Source organism: Balaenoptera physalus, assembly GCF_965194825.1.
Source record: "Balaenoptera physalus genome assembly, chromosome: 20".
Lineage (NCBI taxonomy): Eukaryota > Metazoa > Chordata > Mammalia > Artiodactyla > Balaenopteridae > Balaenoptera > Balaenoptera physalus.
Genome location: NC_138901.1, coordinates 53,160,895 through 53,177,213, shown reverse-complemented (window position 1 = coordinate 53,177,213; position 16,319 = coordinate 53,160,895). Strand labels below are relative to the sequence as shown.

The 16,319-nt window shown below is 48.1% G+C and overlaps 1 protein-coding gene across 4 annotated transcripts; it reads right to left on the bottom strand.

The window, feature by feature from the left end:
- Positions 1-2: 2 nt before the first annotated feature.
- On the bottom strand, positions 3-16,292 carry CYB5D2 (cytochrome b5 domain containing 2). 4 transcript variants are annotated; one of them, XM_082443935.1, is made up of 4 exons: positions 16,154-16,292; positions 9,768-9,908; positions 5,664-5,850; positions 3-5,165 (listed from the first exon to the last, which is right to left on the bottom strand). In XM_082443935.1, exons 2-4 carry the CDS (start codon positions 9,820-9,822, stop codon positions 4,949-4,951), a joined length of 459 nt encoding a protein of 152 aa, XP_082300061.1. In that variant the 5' UTR covers positions 9,823-9,908; positions 16,154-16,292; the 3' UTR covers positions 3-4,948. The 4 variants fall into 4 exon arrangements, with proteins under 4 accessions (XP_082300061.1, XP_082300060.1, XP_082300058.1 ...); XM_082443934.1 differs by having other exon boundaries at positions 16,120-16,222; XM_082443932.1 differs by lacking the exon at positions 16,154-16,292 and adding an exon at positions 15,670-16,111.
- Positions 16,293-16,319: the final 27 nt, after the last annotated feature.

The window sequence follows — 16,319 nt, the reverse complement described above, 5'->3', positions numbered from 1 at the left end:
AATAACACATTTGTAGTTCCTTTTAATGCAAAAAGTACCAGTAAGCATTAAAAACAAACAAACAAAAATTTTAACACTCCTGCCATATGAATACATTTCTTTAACAACTACCCTCTAGGAAAATCTGAATTTCCAACACTTTTCAGAAACACATGGTTGACAGCAGTGAGAAAGCAGCTGTTTTAGGCATAATGACCAGCTGCCTGCTCTTGGCCCAGACTTCAGCTCATGGTGATGTGTGTGACCCCAGCTGCCCAGGCGCAGCCACCTGACCCCGCTGCAGCTCTCCCACGGACCCTGGAAATTCCCTCCCTGACTCCGTTATTTAGGAGCAACTCGAGAAGATCCCCCCATGGTGAGGTTTCTGCTGGCCTTGGTCTGAAGGGAGGACCAGTGCTGTGGGTTTCAGAGGAAACTAAGGAAAGTTTAGGGGTTTGCAAGTTAGAATCTAGTGATCCATAATCCCCCCATACAAACTGCACGAATCTAGTAGCTCACCTCGCCATCACACTTTCTTGAACTAGTGTTCTCCTTTCCCTTACCTGTTTTCCATTTTGCTCACTCCTGGTTCGGACCAGCTATGGTGACTGATAAATCTCATTCTCTCGTGGCTTTACTCAGAGTTAATAGGCACTGTTGGGGGCTTCCATGTAACAATCCCAAGTAATCCTAATAGCCGTCCCTGAGGAGAACACTGGTCATATGATGTCATAATATGTGAGTACAAACCGGCATGTTTCATAATTTCTGTGCCTTAATTTTTATGTCTGTAAAATAGAAGTGACCATGGTTCGTCCTAGCTCACAGGGTTGCCCTGAGGAAGGTGATGAGTAATAAGTCATGTGTCCTTCCTCTCATGCGAGTACACGAATTCTGGTGTGCACAGCGAGGGTCCCCTCCAGTGCGGGCTGATGGGAGCAATGTCTGCTGCCTATTTGCAGGAATCTGGGGGCCCAGGCAATAGGAAGTGCTTTCGAGGATGGAAATTCAGATTTCCACAGATTTCTGAACAGATATCCCTAACCTGTCCGTAGGGTCTATCTTTTAGATCACAGTTTGTCCTGGAGCTGAGCAAGCTAGGGATGGCGGCAGTGGTCTGGTATGGGTCCCTTTGCAAGTTAAAGGGACTGAGCTGTGGCCACAAAATTCTGGGCTCTTCACTCTTAGTTCTGTGTTTCTAGAAAAACTGGAATCTCAGGATTAAAAGGCAGACGTTATAATTTCCTCTAGCATGTTAGAAGGCAGCTGCCCAGCCTTTGCTTTAACACTGCTCATGGTGTGGCAGAGAGGGCAGACCTGGGTATAAAGCTCAGCTCTGTCGTGTGATGACTGTTGTAACCATTAGATGTGGGGTGGGAGAATTTATGCCCCTTTTCTGGACCATAAAAGACCCTCTCAAGGCTGGCATCGAGGTTCAGTGAGAACAGATAAAGCTCCCCCCCCTGCTCAGCATGTTTGCCCAACATGTATTAGTTTTCTTCTCCACTTCCCTCTGTCAGCAAGTCTTAGCTGCCCGAGCTGAACTTTCTGTGGCTTCTATCAGGGAGGGACTACCTTCCTCCTCCATAGTCTTGCCCAGGAGGGAGGAAGGAGAGGCATTTCTCCAGTAACCACTAGCTTCTCATGGCTGAGCCTTTTGGATCATTAACATGACAACCTACTCTTGGCAAATCTTTTGAAGATTCACCCACTGCCCTGGTGTGAGGAGGCTCTTTACTATAAAGTAAGTGGTCGGCATCAAAAAGGAAATGAGTTCTCATTGAGCAAGGAAGTGGGCAGCCCGCAGAGGCTGGGTGAGTGTGTCCTGAAATGCGGGCTCAGGGGTCTTGCATCAGCCAGAGTTCAGGTCTGTACTTGGCTGGGATGACGCTAAGTGCCTTGTTTTGCTCTTTTTCTTTATCAGTTTGTTTTGGAAGGATCTAAACATCTCTGGACCTGGCCTCCACGCTGTCCCTGCATTCCTACCCCAGGAGTGGCCTATGGCCGCTCTAACCAGGGCGTTACTCGGCCGTACTACAAGCTCCTTGAGGTCAGGAGCCTCGCTTCCCCCCAGCCCCGACCCCATGGCACACAGATGCTTGGTAAATATTTGTCGAATAACTAAGGACTAAGGAGAGCAGTGGCAGTGACTAGTTCCCAGTTAGCCTGGGGTTGAGTCAGCAGGGATGCCTCAGGCACTGACCTCAAGGGCTGCGTGGAACTCAGAATAAGGTCCTAACTTAAGTTCGCCTCCTTATTGTTTTCTCCTGCTCCAGGGAGGGCAGAGACATACCAAACTATGGAGGCACGAAGATAGCACTGAATCAGGACAAGAACCTTGAGTTCTAGGCTCAGCTTCATTGCTATGTGCCTTTATTAAGTTCTTTGGGCCTTGGTTGCCTCATCTGCAAAAGAGAGCTAATTCTGCACACTTCCCGTGTCCTAGGTATGGTGGATATGGGGGTACAAAGCCAAGTGATCCTTGGTCCCTGTCTCAAAGAGAGTCTGCAGTCCAATGCGAGAGGCTGATAGGAAATTCATAGTTACGGGACACTGTGACATTTGTTATTTTAGAAGTGAACACAGTATTATTTTCCTAGAGGAAAGTGCATCTAAATCCACTGGTGGGCCAGTGGTTAATGAAGCCTCCCACTTGATTGAGCTAAGTTATTAAGAGGTAAGAGGTAGAAAAATTGAGAAGAAGACGTGTCATTCCAGGCAGAAGGGACAGCCTGGGTGAAGGTGTTGCAGGCATAAAGCAGCGAGGTGAAGGCTGGAGGGATCAGTGCACGTGGGAGGTGGTGGCAGAGATACAGAGGCTAAGAGGAGACGGACCCTAGAAGGGCCTCGTGCGCCGCTGAAGAGTTAGCAACTGATCCTTACAGATAAGGGAGCCACTGAAGAGGTTTAAACGGAGAATGCCCTGAACGTCATGGGGATGGCTTGGCAGCGTGGAGGATGGGCTGCAGGGAGTGCAGTTAGATCAGGTGAGAAAGGAAGGCCTCAACCAGAGGAGGAGTACTGAACAGGTAAGGGGGTGGGATTGCCAGGACCTGGAGACTGGTCGGGAGGAGGGGCTCAGGAGGGAAGGGGCTGGGGATGATGGCCAGGATTCTTACTTGGTGTGACTGGGTGCTTTAAGATGGCGATGGTGGAACCATCCAGGGGAACTAGAAGAATCACCAGGGAGAAGATGAAGACTAAATGCCAGAACTGTGGAGTCTGCGGTGCCTGCAGAAATGGTCAGGAAAGCCGCCTGGACGAGATGACAGGCTTGGCAGCTGACGCAGGAGTGAGAGGAGCTGGTGGGAAGGCGTGTGGAGGAGAGGCTTCCCAGGAGGCTGGAAGGAACCCCCGAGGGAGATAAGGGAAATGAGGAAAAAGCCAAGGGAGGCTTTCACGAGGGCCCTCAAATGTGACCGGTCCAGGTAGGTAATAATTGAATGTGGCCGTGGGTTTGCCAGTACAGAATTTATCCTGCTGTGGAGCAGGGAAGGGCGAAGCTGGGCGACTGTGTTGCAAGCAATTGGGGGCTGAGGAGCAAAGACTGAGCACATGCAGTGTTTTCCAAAGCTTTGCTGGGACGGGAAGTAGGGACAGGGCCTCAGAAGGATGGGGCAGGAGGGAAGGGAAGTGAGCTGTTGAATGCAGACTTACAGGGAAGAGCCAGGAGGCAGGAAGAGGTTAAAGGTACTGGAAAGGCAGGTGAGGAAGATCCTGGGTGGCAGAAGAGCAGCTGTGGCCAAAGGGCAGCGAGCCACGCCAGTTCAGGGCAGGCAGCCTCCGTTTTCTAGTCCGTGCATCTGGAAAGCTATTAAGTGAGATTAATGATAAAGGAGAGGAAAAACAACCAAAAAGGGAGGACAGAGAATGTTTAGATTAACAGCTGAGGGGATTGGGAGAAGTTGAGGTGAAGGCGCAGATGGGGAGACCATGAACCTGTAATCGCTCCAGATTCGTTTCCTTACCTGTAAGGTAGGAACTCCTTGCCCCCATGAGCTTAACTAGAATCCAGGAGGTAATGGGTATGAACTTGGTCCAGTGTGGGAGATTACAGATGACCCTGCAGCCTTGCCCAAACTTTGATGTTGCACTAGCCAGTGTCCGTGTTAGAGCTGTGAAACTACCTTTTGCTCAAAATGCAGACTTCTCCCTTTGAAAACACACCACCCCTAATTTTAAGTGTTTGAAAGAGAAACAGTACCCTTGCTTTAAATTGTTGCTTTGTTCAGAGGCATCTGGATTTGCTGCATCCCTATAAGCAAAAACTTTTCCATTTCCAGAATTAGCCTATCCTGTTTTATTGGCACCTCTCACTACATTGGTCCAGCTCGAATTAACTCAATGTGGCTTTTGGTTGTATTGATAAATTCAAGTTTGCCTTAGGACAGAGGTCTTACTTTTAAGAAAGGTTGTAAAAGTCAGAGCTCACATTAGCAAGTGGGGAACCGCAACAGGGTTGTGTTGACACTGTTAGTTCATATGGCTTTTCTGGATGTGTCTACTTGTTTCTGAGTTGTAAGGGAATGATGTAGCCCCCGATGTCCTGACCAGGGTGGGAGTTACAAGCAGGGCCCAGGCCGGCAGCTGATGTGGGCAGCCTGGGAGTCCGTGGGAAGGAAGCTGTTGGAGCTCAGAGCCCTTCTGCGTGTCTGTCCAGTTAGTTTTGAGTTGGTCAAATTTGTGCCCATTAATACCGGCGAACTCCAAAGGATGATGGTGAGGAGATCTAGGGGAACAGTGGCAAAAACAGGCCGACCAGTACTAGGCAGGTTGCCAGGCGCTGGCCTCAGTCACCAAAATGGTGAGCCCATGGGGAGGGGCATGAGTCCTGTCTGCAGAGCATGGCCCAGTCCTTCCAGGCCCTCTTGTTTCATGCAGGAGCCATCCTAGGGCACAGGAGTCAAGGGCCCATTAGGGAAAGGCAGGTGAGGGTTCCCTGTGGGTTATGGACATACAGGGTACCGGCTCAGAGGGGGACACAGCATGTGATGGCTAGGGGTGGGCAGCCTGTGTATTCCTCCAAGTTGGGGTGGTCCAAGTCCCCACGATTTCTGTGCGTAGGGTCGTCCGGCGTCTGGTCACTAGGGGGGCCAGTTGTTCTCACACACACGCAGTGGGGCTCCTTGGCACCTGGCTTAAACAGCTTCCTGGGGACGCCAATCCAGTCTCTGCTCACACCTCCACTAAGGAGAGAAGGAAAGAGGGCTGCTTAAAGCATGAAGTCATGAGTTTCTCTGGGAAGGGAGGAGAGGGAGCAGTGAGCCAGGCCTTGTGAAAAGTAGAAGCCGTTTGACTTGCCGCCTTGGTGTTTTCCCAAGGCGGCGGTCTGCAGTGCTCACCCGAACCTTCTTGCTCTCCCCCGAGGCCCTCCAGCTTCCCCTCCGAGGGCAGAGCCCGTTGTGCTTTCACTGCTGCTCCGGCCCCTGCCCTGTGCCTTCCTAGGAGGCGGTGCCACTTCCCTGCACTGGTGGCAACACCTGTGAAAGGCTTTCCCCCACTGGCCTCTGAGCGTCTCAAAAGCAGCGTCTGGCTTGAGAATCGCTATCCCAGAGCACATGTATTTTGACAAAGTTCCCCTGGGTTAACAGTCAATTTATGGCCTCACTGAACAACACAGATGTGGTGACCTAGAAGATGGATTTGGGGGAGAGGTGGGAGGAACAGAAGGGAAGCCCGTTTACCTCCTCTGGGAGCACCAGAACCGGCTGCCCCTGGTTGAGCTCCACTCAGCATTGCATGGTGGAAACTTCTGCTTCTCTTTCAGTTCCTGTTTATTTGCCTCCACGCCTTTGGTGATCATGGCTTCTGCCTGGGTCAGTTCTGGAGTAGGTAGCCCATCTTCTCCGTAGAACCTTCCTGTCACCCTCCCTGTGGTGACAGGAAAGCTGACATCAGAGTAGCCGTGGGAGGGGGGGGCAGGAACAGAGGCTTAGCTCCTGCAGAGGTCCTAGTAAAGCCGAGTCCCCAGGGCTTCCGCCTTCCACAGTAGCCTGCTGGCTGCTGATTTATTAAGAGCTGGTTGGAGGGACTTGTGTTGCCTTCTATCCCGATGTCTCTCAACATCTTATACGACTCTGGATAGACGCCTCCCTGTTCTAGATGTAGAGTCCTCCAGCACGGAAATTATAAAATCTTTCCCCTTCCGGACATCGGTTCCCTGAGAGTGGAACCACATGTCACTCACTTTTCAATGTTCCACAGTGCTTGAGGTACATAGTAGGTGTTCAAGAAATGCTTGATGAATGAATGGCTTATTGCATAACATTTTTGTGGCTCATTTCTTCCCCACATTGAATTATTTTGTCTTATATGGATATAAATAAGTCATTCATTGAGTGTTCACTCAGCATCAGGAGCTGTACTAGCACTTTACCAGTATTTTGTAATCCTCCTAACACCCGTTTGAGAGAGAAATCAGTGCTCCCGTGGTCCTAGGAGAGAGATTGGGAGATTGAATAGCTGGGAAGTCTCTGAAGCTAGTAAGTGGGTCTGGCCCCGAGCTCATGCTCTCGCCTCCAGTATTCTTTTCTGGCTCAGTCCTTCAGTGGACAAACTGAGTGGAAACTGGTTTTAGTTTAAAATCCCTGTCAGAATTTGTAAGGTCTAAACTATGGCAGTGGTCAGCAAGTGGTCAGTGAGCCTGTAGGCCACAGCCAAGAAGGGATCAGTTCTTAGATGCAGGGACTTTCATCTCCGCGTCCTGAAGTGCAAGTGGCTTTCACAGCAGCCCCGTCACAGGGCAAGAGAAGCAGCAGAAAGCACTTCTAGAAGGTTTGCCTAAGTAGGAGGAGGTATCCATACATATCTGCCCCCGCTGTGTCTGTCCAATCTTCTCAGTCCCCGAGAACTGAGATTCCAGGGTATGTTCGTGTACCCAAGATTCAGTTCATCTTCTCAAGTCCAACTCCCTATCCTGACCTTTCCAATTCTATTCTTATCACTTTGTTTTTTCGGCTGCTCCATGTGGCTCGCGGGATCTTAGCTCCCCAACCAGGGGTTGAACCCAGGCCCCCTGCAGTGGAAGCGCAGAGTCCTAACCACGGGACCGCCAGGGAAGTCCCTATTTTTATCACTTCTGCCTGTGTTCCCTGGCTTAGGAGCCTTGGATCTCTGACTCCTCCTTCACATCTAAATGTACACTTTCCTTCGTTCATGTCCAAACCATGAACGAATCGTGTCGGTCCAACCTTTAAAAAACACCGATTCTGCCCATTCCTTTCCATTTCCTCTGCTGCCACCCTAATCCAGGCGATGGATTACGACAGTGGCCTCCCAGTGGTCTCTGCTTCAGCTCATGCCTTCCCACAGTTCTTTCTCTACAGAGTAGCTGGGTGACCTTTTAAAAACATAAATCACACCTCCATGCCTGGTTTATACCCTCCTATGGCTTCCTAAAACATATGGATAAAACACAAACTTCTTATCAAAGGCCTCCAAGACAACCATCTGACTCGTGTTTGCTTCTTCAGCCTCTTCTTAAGCTGTTCCCTCCCTCACTGTAGGCTCCCTGACCATGCTTCGCTGCTCCCCACCTCGGGCACTCTGTTCCCTCAGCCTGAAATACTCTCTTCTCAGATCTCGGGATGGCTGGCTCCTTCTCACCTTCCAGGTCTCAGCTTAATTTTCATTTCCTCCAGGAGGCCTCCCCTGACCGTCTGCTCTAAAGGTGTCACGCACATGCCCAAACATGCATCACATTAGTTTTCGTTTACTCACAGTCCTACCTGGAATAGTCTCGTCACTTTACTAGTTTATGATATTTCTCTCCCCACCAGTGAGGTCCCAGCACTCAAAGCAGCTTAGTTCAGAGCATTCATTTTGAACGCTTGTTAGAATAAGTGAAGGGATCAGGGCCCAATCCCAGGCCTGCAGTCTGTGAGTTGGCCTGGCACCGCACTTTCTCCTATAGAGGGTCTCTGTATGCATGGTGACAAGCCTGTCCTGGTGGGTTTTAGACATGAGACCCAAAGAGAGGACAGCAGTAGTAGAGGCAACAGAGAAGGAGGTAGAAGCTGTGTCGTGAGAATGGCGGTCACCATTGGCCGGGTCTCCAGAACACAAAAATGACATCTCGTTTCCCCTCGAGGCCTGGCCATGTGGCTGCCAAGATGGCTTCCCGCTGTCGCCCTTCAGTGTGCGCCCGTGTAATAAACCTTCATCTTCTGCCGCTCTGTCCTGAGGGTCTCTGGTGCCCTGAAGGAACCTAACACTGCCCTCCCCCTACAGAATGCGCTAACAGAGGACAGGGACTGCATTCAGCCCGTCTGTGGCCCCACGAGGACCAGAAGCACAGCGTATCCACGGCAGACACTCGAGTATATCCTGACTTCAACTGCAGTCCTTCTGAGGCGTTGCTGACCATGTGCCCCTCACTCCCCTACACGTGAACACTGTTCAGCAAGACTAGTTCACTCATCTTACCAAACACATCAGTTTGCCCCTCAATATCAGTGTGATGTGTTTGGTCTGGCATCCTTTGCTGACACACAGGACTCCACTTTTATTCTTCTGTGTTGGGTTTTTTCCTTATTAACACAGTCATGTTTCAGCTTTGGTTTGGCAACTTTATGGGGAAAAGGGAGAACCAAGCCTTCTGAAGGCCAGACGGATAGAGGTCAGTTCCTTCAGTGGCAAACACAGTTGTGATCTGAGGAGTGGCCTGGTGCAGACTGGGTGAAAACAAAGATGGGGGGTGCTGCAGGTTGGGGTGACAGGGGCCAACAGTGGTGGGTATGGAAGAGGGGGCACCGGAAACAGAACTTCAGATTCATGAAAAGAGCCTCGGCTAGCTGGATGTGGAGGGAGCAGAGGAGTTAGTGAAAATGCCAAGGTTCTCAGCAAAGGTAACCCAGGGAGTAATGACAGAGGCAGACATGCAGGGGCATTAGGGGCAGAGAAAGAACTTCCAATTTAGACCTGTTCCAGTGGTGAAGTGGCCCTGATGTTCCTCAGGAAATTAGCCGTGTCTAAGTGGGCTCCAGTGAGAGGTCAGGGCAGCAGTAGATGGAGAAAAGGGGCCCAACCATCCCAGTTTTCAGTGTTTGTGAAGCAATCTACTGTTTCGTGTCTAACATATCTTTAGGACACCGTTAGGTATCTTCTCATTTAGGTAGCAAGTGCGGCGCTCCACACAACTGGCTTGAACAAATGTTTGATGAGCATGACTTCCACCTGGGAGGGAGTTCGTTGAGGATGGGCACAGGTTAATGTCTGTCTCCTTCGGGGACGAAGTAAAAGGATATTTGTCAAAACCACTTGCAAACAGGCTTTGAGCCTCCCTGACTGTGTCTGAAGACAGATGCCTGGAACACGGCGAGATGGGGAAGCTGCCCTCCTGGGCGGGTTGCTCAAGGGTGGCGCAGGCTGTGGGGCAGCAGAGGCCAAAGCCAGTGGTCGGGCAGTCCTCTCCCAGGAGCGAGAGCGAGGGAAACAGGGACCTCCCCAGCGGGCCCGTGGTTAGGACTCCGCGCCTTCACTGCCGAGGGCCTGGGTTGGATCCCTGGTCAGGGAACTGAGATCCCACAAGCCGCGGCACGGCCAAAAAAAAAAAAAAAAAAAGTGATGGAAACAAGCGCCCCAGCCATTTCCTTCTGGGACATACCGCCACACTGACAGCCAGAGTTTAAGGTGAAAAATCCATGGGCATTTTTCAGATTTTAACCTTGAGTCCAATCCCCAAAGAATTCTAGCCCCTTAAAAAAACTGCAAGACAAACAAAACAAAACAAAAAAACAACTGCAAGACAACTAAATGAAATGTATGGAAATGACCTGCGGAATACTTACCGATGAATTCATAATTCTTCTCATAGAATGAAAGCCAACTTTGGAGTGTCAGCATCTCAGAAAGTGACAGGTCAGATACATCATCCACAAGGCCTCCTTCAGAGTAGTCCCCGGTCACAAACGCTCTGGATGCGTCTCGGCCTGCAGGGGAGACGTTTCCAGTAGATTAACTTATAAATCACCTACGCTGTAGCAACTCAAGAATCTGTTTTCTGAGAAACATCTCCCAAAAACCCTCACCCCCCAGCCCCCAGCAGAGCTGACCCCTCCTCCCCCTCGGCGACAGACGCTCCTGGATCCTGGACATGCTTTCTGGCATGCATCCTGTTCTTTCATTGGCTTTCAGCAACATTTCGCCTGGTGGACCATGTCCCTTGGCTTCTGTGACACTATACTCTTGGTTTTCCTCCTACCCCTCTAGCTCATTTTCTACCAGCCTCAGACATCAATTCTTGTTCACCTCCTTTGCTCCATCCACACCCTCCACTTGATAGTCTCATCCACTCCCGTGGTTTCAAGTACCACCTCTATGCCAAAGATGCCAGATTTGTATGTTTAGCTCAGACTTCTCTTGAGCTCCAGACCTGTATATCCAGTTGTCTGCTCAACGTGCCTTAGATGACTCTCAGACATCACAAGTTCAGAATGTCCATACTGCATCCCCAGCCCCTGGAAACCTGCCTCTATTCTAGTACTCCCTGTCTCGGTTAATAACCACTTGCTCAGCCCAGAAATGTAGTCCTTGACTCCTCCTTCATCCCTCACATCCAATCAGTCCCCAAGTCCTATACTTTCTTCCTAAATATCAGTCTGCCTGGCCCCATCTACTACTAAGCAAGCCCGGGCTGCCGTCATCTCTCATCTGAGCTACTAGAGTAACCTGCTAGGTCTCCCTGCATTCATTTGGTCCCCCGCTAATCTATTTTCCATACAACACTTAGGCTGATATTTTAAATAAGTCGATCATATCATCTCTTGCTTCAGAATCCTCAGGGGCTTCCTTTTGCCCTATGACAAGGTACATATTCCTTAACAGGCCATTCAAGGCTCTGCACCAGCCACCGCCAACCTCACCTTGCCACTGTACTCCCATCCTCACTCTCCTCCTCCCCCACTAGGCTAAGGCCTCTAGTAACACCAGTATGTTCTCCTTTTAACACTCATCACAAAAATAATTGATTAATTGCTTATGAGATAACTATTTAACGTCTGTCATTTCTACTAGTCTGCAAGTTTTATCAGGGAAAAGAACACACCAAACTTAAGAATCAGTTCCCCAGTGTCTGGTAGTGCCTGATCTTTAGTAAATTCTCAATAAATACATGACTGAATGAAACCCATACATTTATAGTTAATTGATTTTCAGTAAGGGTGCCAATTCAATGAGGGAAAGAATAGTCTTTACAACAAATGGTGCTGGGACAACTGAATAGAGACATGCAAAAGAATGAAATTGGACCCCTACCATATATAAAATTGACTCAAAATAAATCAATGACCTGAATATATGAGCTAAAAATATAAAACTCTTAGGAGAAAACATAGGTGTAAGTCTTTGTGACCTAGGATTAGGCAATGGTTTCTTAGCTAGGACACCAAAAGCACAAGCCACCAGAGAGAAAATAAATAGGATTTGGTCAGAAATTTTAAATTTTGTGCATTAAAGGACACTATCAAGAAAGTGAAGCCCTGAAACCATAAAACACCCAAGAGAAAACATAGGCAGCATGCTGTTGTGTTTTTTTTTGGCCGTGCTGTTTGTGGGATCTTAGTTCCCCAACCAGGGATCGAGCCCGGGCCCTCGGCAGTGAAACTGCAGAGTTCTAACTACTGGGCTGCCAGGGAATTCCTGGCAGTATGCTCTTTGACATTGGTCTTGGCAATATTTTTGGGAATGTCTCCTCAGGCAAGGAAAACAAAAGCAAAAGTAAACAAATGAAACTACATCAAACTTAAAAGCTTTTGCACAGCAAAGGAAACTATCAACAAAATGAAAAGGCAAGGGAATTCCCTGGTGGTCCAGTGGTTAGGACTCCGTGCTTCCACTGCAGGGGGCCAAGGTTTGATCTCTGGTTGGGGAACTAAGATCCTGCAAGTTTCGAGGCACAGCCAAAACAAACAAACAAACGGAAAACCCGAAAAGGCAGCCTACTGAATGGGAGAAGATATTTGCAAACAATATATCTGATAAAGGGTTACTATCTAAAATATACAAAGAACTCATACAACTCAACATCAACAGAACAAAACAAAACAGGGACTTCCCTGGTGGCATAGTGGTTAAGAGTCCTCCTGCTAATGCAGGGGACACGGGTTCAAGCCCTGGTCCGGGAAGATCCCACATGCCGCGGAGCAACTAAGCCCGTGTGCCACAACTACTGAGCCCGTGTGCCACAACTACTGAAGCCCATGTGCCTAGAGCCCGTGCTCCACAACAAGAGAAGCCACCGCAATGAGAAGCCCGCGCACTGCAACAAAGAGTAGCCCTTGCTCTCCGCAACTAGAGAAAGCCCTTGCGCAGCAACGAAGACCCAACGCAGCCAAAAATTTAAAATTAATTAATTAATTAATTAAAAAACAAAACAAAAAAACCCAAGCAACCTGATTAAAAAATGGCAGAGGACCTGAATAGACATTTTTTTCCAAAGAAGCTATACAAATGGCCAACAGACAAGTGAAAAGATGCTCAGCATCACTAATCATTGGAGGAATGCAAATCAAAACCACAATGAGATACCACCTCACACCTGTCGGAATGGATATTATCAAAAAGACAACAAATAACAAGTGTTGGCGAGGATGTGGAGAAAAAGGAACCTTGTACACTGTTGGTGGGAATGTAAATTGGGGAGCTACTATGGAAAACACTATGGAGGTTCCTCAAAAAAATTAAAAATAGAACTACCATATGATCCAGCAATTCCACTCCTGGGTATTTATCCAAAGAAAACAAAAACACAAATTCAAAAAGAAATATGCACCCCTATGTTCACTGCAGCATTATTTACAATAGCCAATATATGGAAGCAACCTAAGTGTCCATAGATGGATAAATGGATATACACATATACAGTGGAATATTAGCCATAAAAGCGAATGAAATCTTACCATTTGCGACAACATGGATGGACCTATAGGGTATTATGCTAAGTGAAGTAAGTCAGAGAAAGACAAATACCGTATAATTTCACTTATATGTGGAATCAAAAAAAATAACAAAACAGAAATAGACTCATAGATACAGAGAACAAACTTGTGGTTGCCCACAGGGAAGGAGGCAGGAGGTTGAATGAAATAGGTGAGGGAGATTACGAGGTACAAACTTCCAGTTATAAATAAGCATGGGGATACAGCATAGGGCATAGAGCCAATAATACTGTAATAACTTTGTACGGTGACAGATGGTCACTAGACCTATCGTGGTGATCATTTTGTAATATAAAAATATCGAATCACTATGGTGTACACCTGAAACTAACATAATATTGAGTCATTTATACTTCAAAAAAAAAAAGTGAAAAGACAACCTGCAGAATGGGAGGAAATATTTGCAAATTATATATCTGATAAGGGTCTAAGTGTCCAGAATATATGAAGAACTCATATATACAACTCAACAATAAAAAGACAACTCAATTTAAAAATGGACAAAGGATTTGAATAGACATTTCTCCAAGGAAGATATACAAATGGTCAACAAGCACATGAAAATATGCTCAACATCATTAGTTATCAGCAAGAAGCAAAAAACCAAAACCACCATGAAATACCACTTCAAACCCATTAAAATGGCTATAATCAAAAAGAAAAAAAAAGACAGTAACAAGTTTGCTGAGAATGTGAAGAAACTGGAACTCTAATACATTGATGATGGGCATGTAGGTTGGTGCAGCCACTTTAGGAAACAACGGGCAGTTTCTCAGAAAGTTAAACATAAGTTACCATATGACCCAGCAATTCCACTCCTAGGTATATACACAAGAGAACTGAAAACACATGTCCACAACAAAACTTGTACATAATGTTCATAGCAGCATTATTCATAATAAGCAAAAAGTGGAAACAACCCAAATATCCAAGAAATAATGAATAGATCAACAAAGTGTGGTATAGCTATACAATGGAATATTATTTGGTTCATAAAAAGGAATGGAGTCTTGACATGCCGATACATCATGAATGAACTTTGAAAACATTATGCTAAGTGAATGAAGCCAGACACAAAAGGCCACATGCATGACTCCATTTACATGAAATGCCCAGAAGAGGCAAATCTTTTGAGACAGAAAGTAGATACTGGTTGCCAGGGGCTAAGTAGTCGGAGGGGTTGGGGAATGACTCCTAATAGATATGGGGTTTCTTTTGGGGGTGATAAAAATGCTCTGGAATGAGATAATGGTGATACTTGCACAACTTTCTATGTTAAAAACCACTTGTACTCTTTAAAAGGGTGGATTTTATACCATCTGAATATCTTTTTAAAAAATAAAAATATTGACTGACTGAGCGAATAAGTGAACATACCTGCTTCCCTACTAGAGTGCATAGGTGTTGGGGAGCAATGTTATAATCTCTGATTCCTCAGCACGTGGTACAGGGCCAGCTACATGGCAGTGGTCAGTAAATGGATGGTGACTAAATATTGGGCACAAAGGAACTCAGTCAACAGTAGAGCACGTTGCAAAAGAAAAATCACTCCAGAAATGGAGCGTTTTCTGCTCACACTTGTGCATACAGCCATGATGGCTGCATCAGAGTGCGGCAGGAGAGTGCACCAAAGTGTCCTCACCTGGCAGGTGAGTAAAACACTTGATTCCAGTTCTAGCTCTGCTTCTAACTCATTGTGTAGCCCTGGGTAAGTCCCTTCCCCTTCTGGACTGTTTGAGGAGCTCAGCAACACCAACTGAACTTAATTCCTTCTCTGTCAATGCTTCTATTTCTTAAAAGTTCTCCCTAAAGACAGGGAAGTGACTTGTATTTAAGTACCAGAGGCAGCTTCCCAGTTCTCCTGAGATAATGACAAGGGGGAAATGCTTATTTCATATCAGCTTAGTCACTGGCTGTAGGCTTGCTCGTCATTTTCTTTTTTTTAATCTAGGATATGGTCATTCTTCTGGGCTGGTAAAACGACATCTCTAAAAGTAATAGGCTGGTGCTCCTAGTTCAAGTGCTGTCAGGACTTAGTTGTGAGGGCTTTAGGCAAATCACATCCTCCAATCCCCCAAGATATAAAATAGGGAGGACAGAATAATCCTCATTTGACAAATGTTCTTTGAGGCCTAACGTGCCAACTTTGTTCTAAGTACTGAAAGACTGTAAATGGGGCCAGACTCCTTCCCTGTGCTCTAACCTGATAAACTTTTTTAAGGAAGGCAGACAAATGCATTTGTACTAGAAGCAAGAACGACTCAAGCCAAATGTACTACTTTTAGGGGAAACCTGGAGTGGGGGGAAAGGAAGATCGCTTCCGATTGGGGCACATTGAAGAAATGGTTGGAATCATTTCCAACCATTTGGGGAACTCTTGAGGCCGGGGCCAGGGCGTCACTCATCTCTGGGCCCTGAGAGCCGCGCAGTGTGGCACAAAGCAGGTACTGGGGGCTTCTGCTGGGGGGTAAAGAGTAACTAGTAAGAGGCAAGAGATGTGTTTCTCTAGCCTAATTCAGGAAGAGCGGTGGGGAAAGACAGGGAAAGCAGAGGCCGGCAATAGTTGCCCACAGTTCTGCCCGAGTCAAAACAGACCAGAAGGATGATGCAGCTGAGCCCGGTCCCCACGCTGGTCTGACGAATGTGGGGAGGAAAAGAGGAAATGAATAAACGAATGAATAAGTGAATGAATGAAGCGCAGGCGCCTACCGGCCCGCGTCGTACCAGAAAAAGGCGTGAACCGCCCCGCTAATACCTGCGAAGCCGCTATAGTGGGCCCCAGGCTCGTAGTGCCTCCGGCCAGAGGACACATCATAGACGCGTCCGAGCAAGGCCAAGTAGAGGCCCGGGTCCCCAGGGCGGCCGCGATAGCGGGCCAGCTCCTCGGGTATGAAAAGGCGAAAGTCAGCGCGGGGACTCCACCAGCCCATCAGCCGTGCGGCCGCCGCCGCCGCCGCCGCCGCCGCGGCCAGGCCCAGCCAGAGCCCACGCCTGCCGAGCCTCAGCATTTAGACAGCCGCACCGCCTCGGCTCCTCCGAGGTTGCTGCCTCTCTGTCCACAACTAAGATGGCGGAGAACCGGCCGCGACGTCACCGGCGCGACGCGCGCTCTCCTGTATCCCCCTGTCACCAAGGGGACAACGGACGACTGAAAGGGGAAAGTTTGGCGAAAAGTTCACTCCCTGGCTCCAACTCTTTCTCGTACTTTTCCAGCATAGCTAGCGACTGTGGAGGGATACCGAGAAAGTGAGCAGCGGGAAGGCTTCCTGGCCGGCAGACTATCTGCCCCCAACAAAGACGGTGGCAAAGGAGGCCGCGGGATGACGTAGACGTAATGACAGACGCGCCGTCTTGGAAATCAGGTTGCCCTAGCTAGCTGTCTCACGACAGGTGGAGTCCGCTTGA

Coding starts and splice junctions, on each gene's coding strand:
- CYB5D2 (XM_082443932.1), bottom strand. CDS start 15,922: ATGCTGAGGCTCGGCAGGCGTGGGCTCTGGCTGGGCCTGGCCGCGGCG. Junction 9,909..15,669: donor CCACTATAGCGGCTTCGCAG/GTATTAGCGGGG, acceptor TCTCCCCTGCAG/GCCGAGACGCATCCAGAGCG. Junction 5,851..9,767: donor GAAGAATTATGAATTCATCG/GTAAGTATTCCG, acceptor CTGTCACCACAG/GGAGGGTGACAGGAAGGTTC.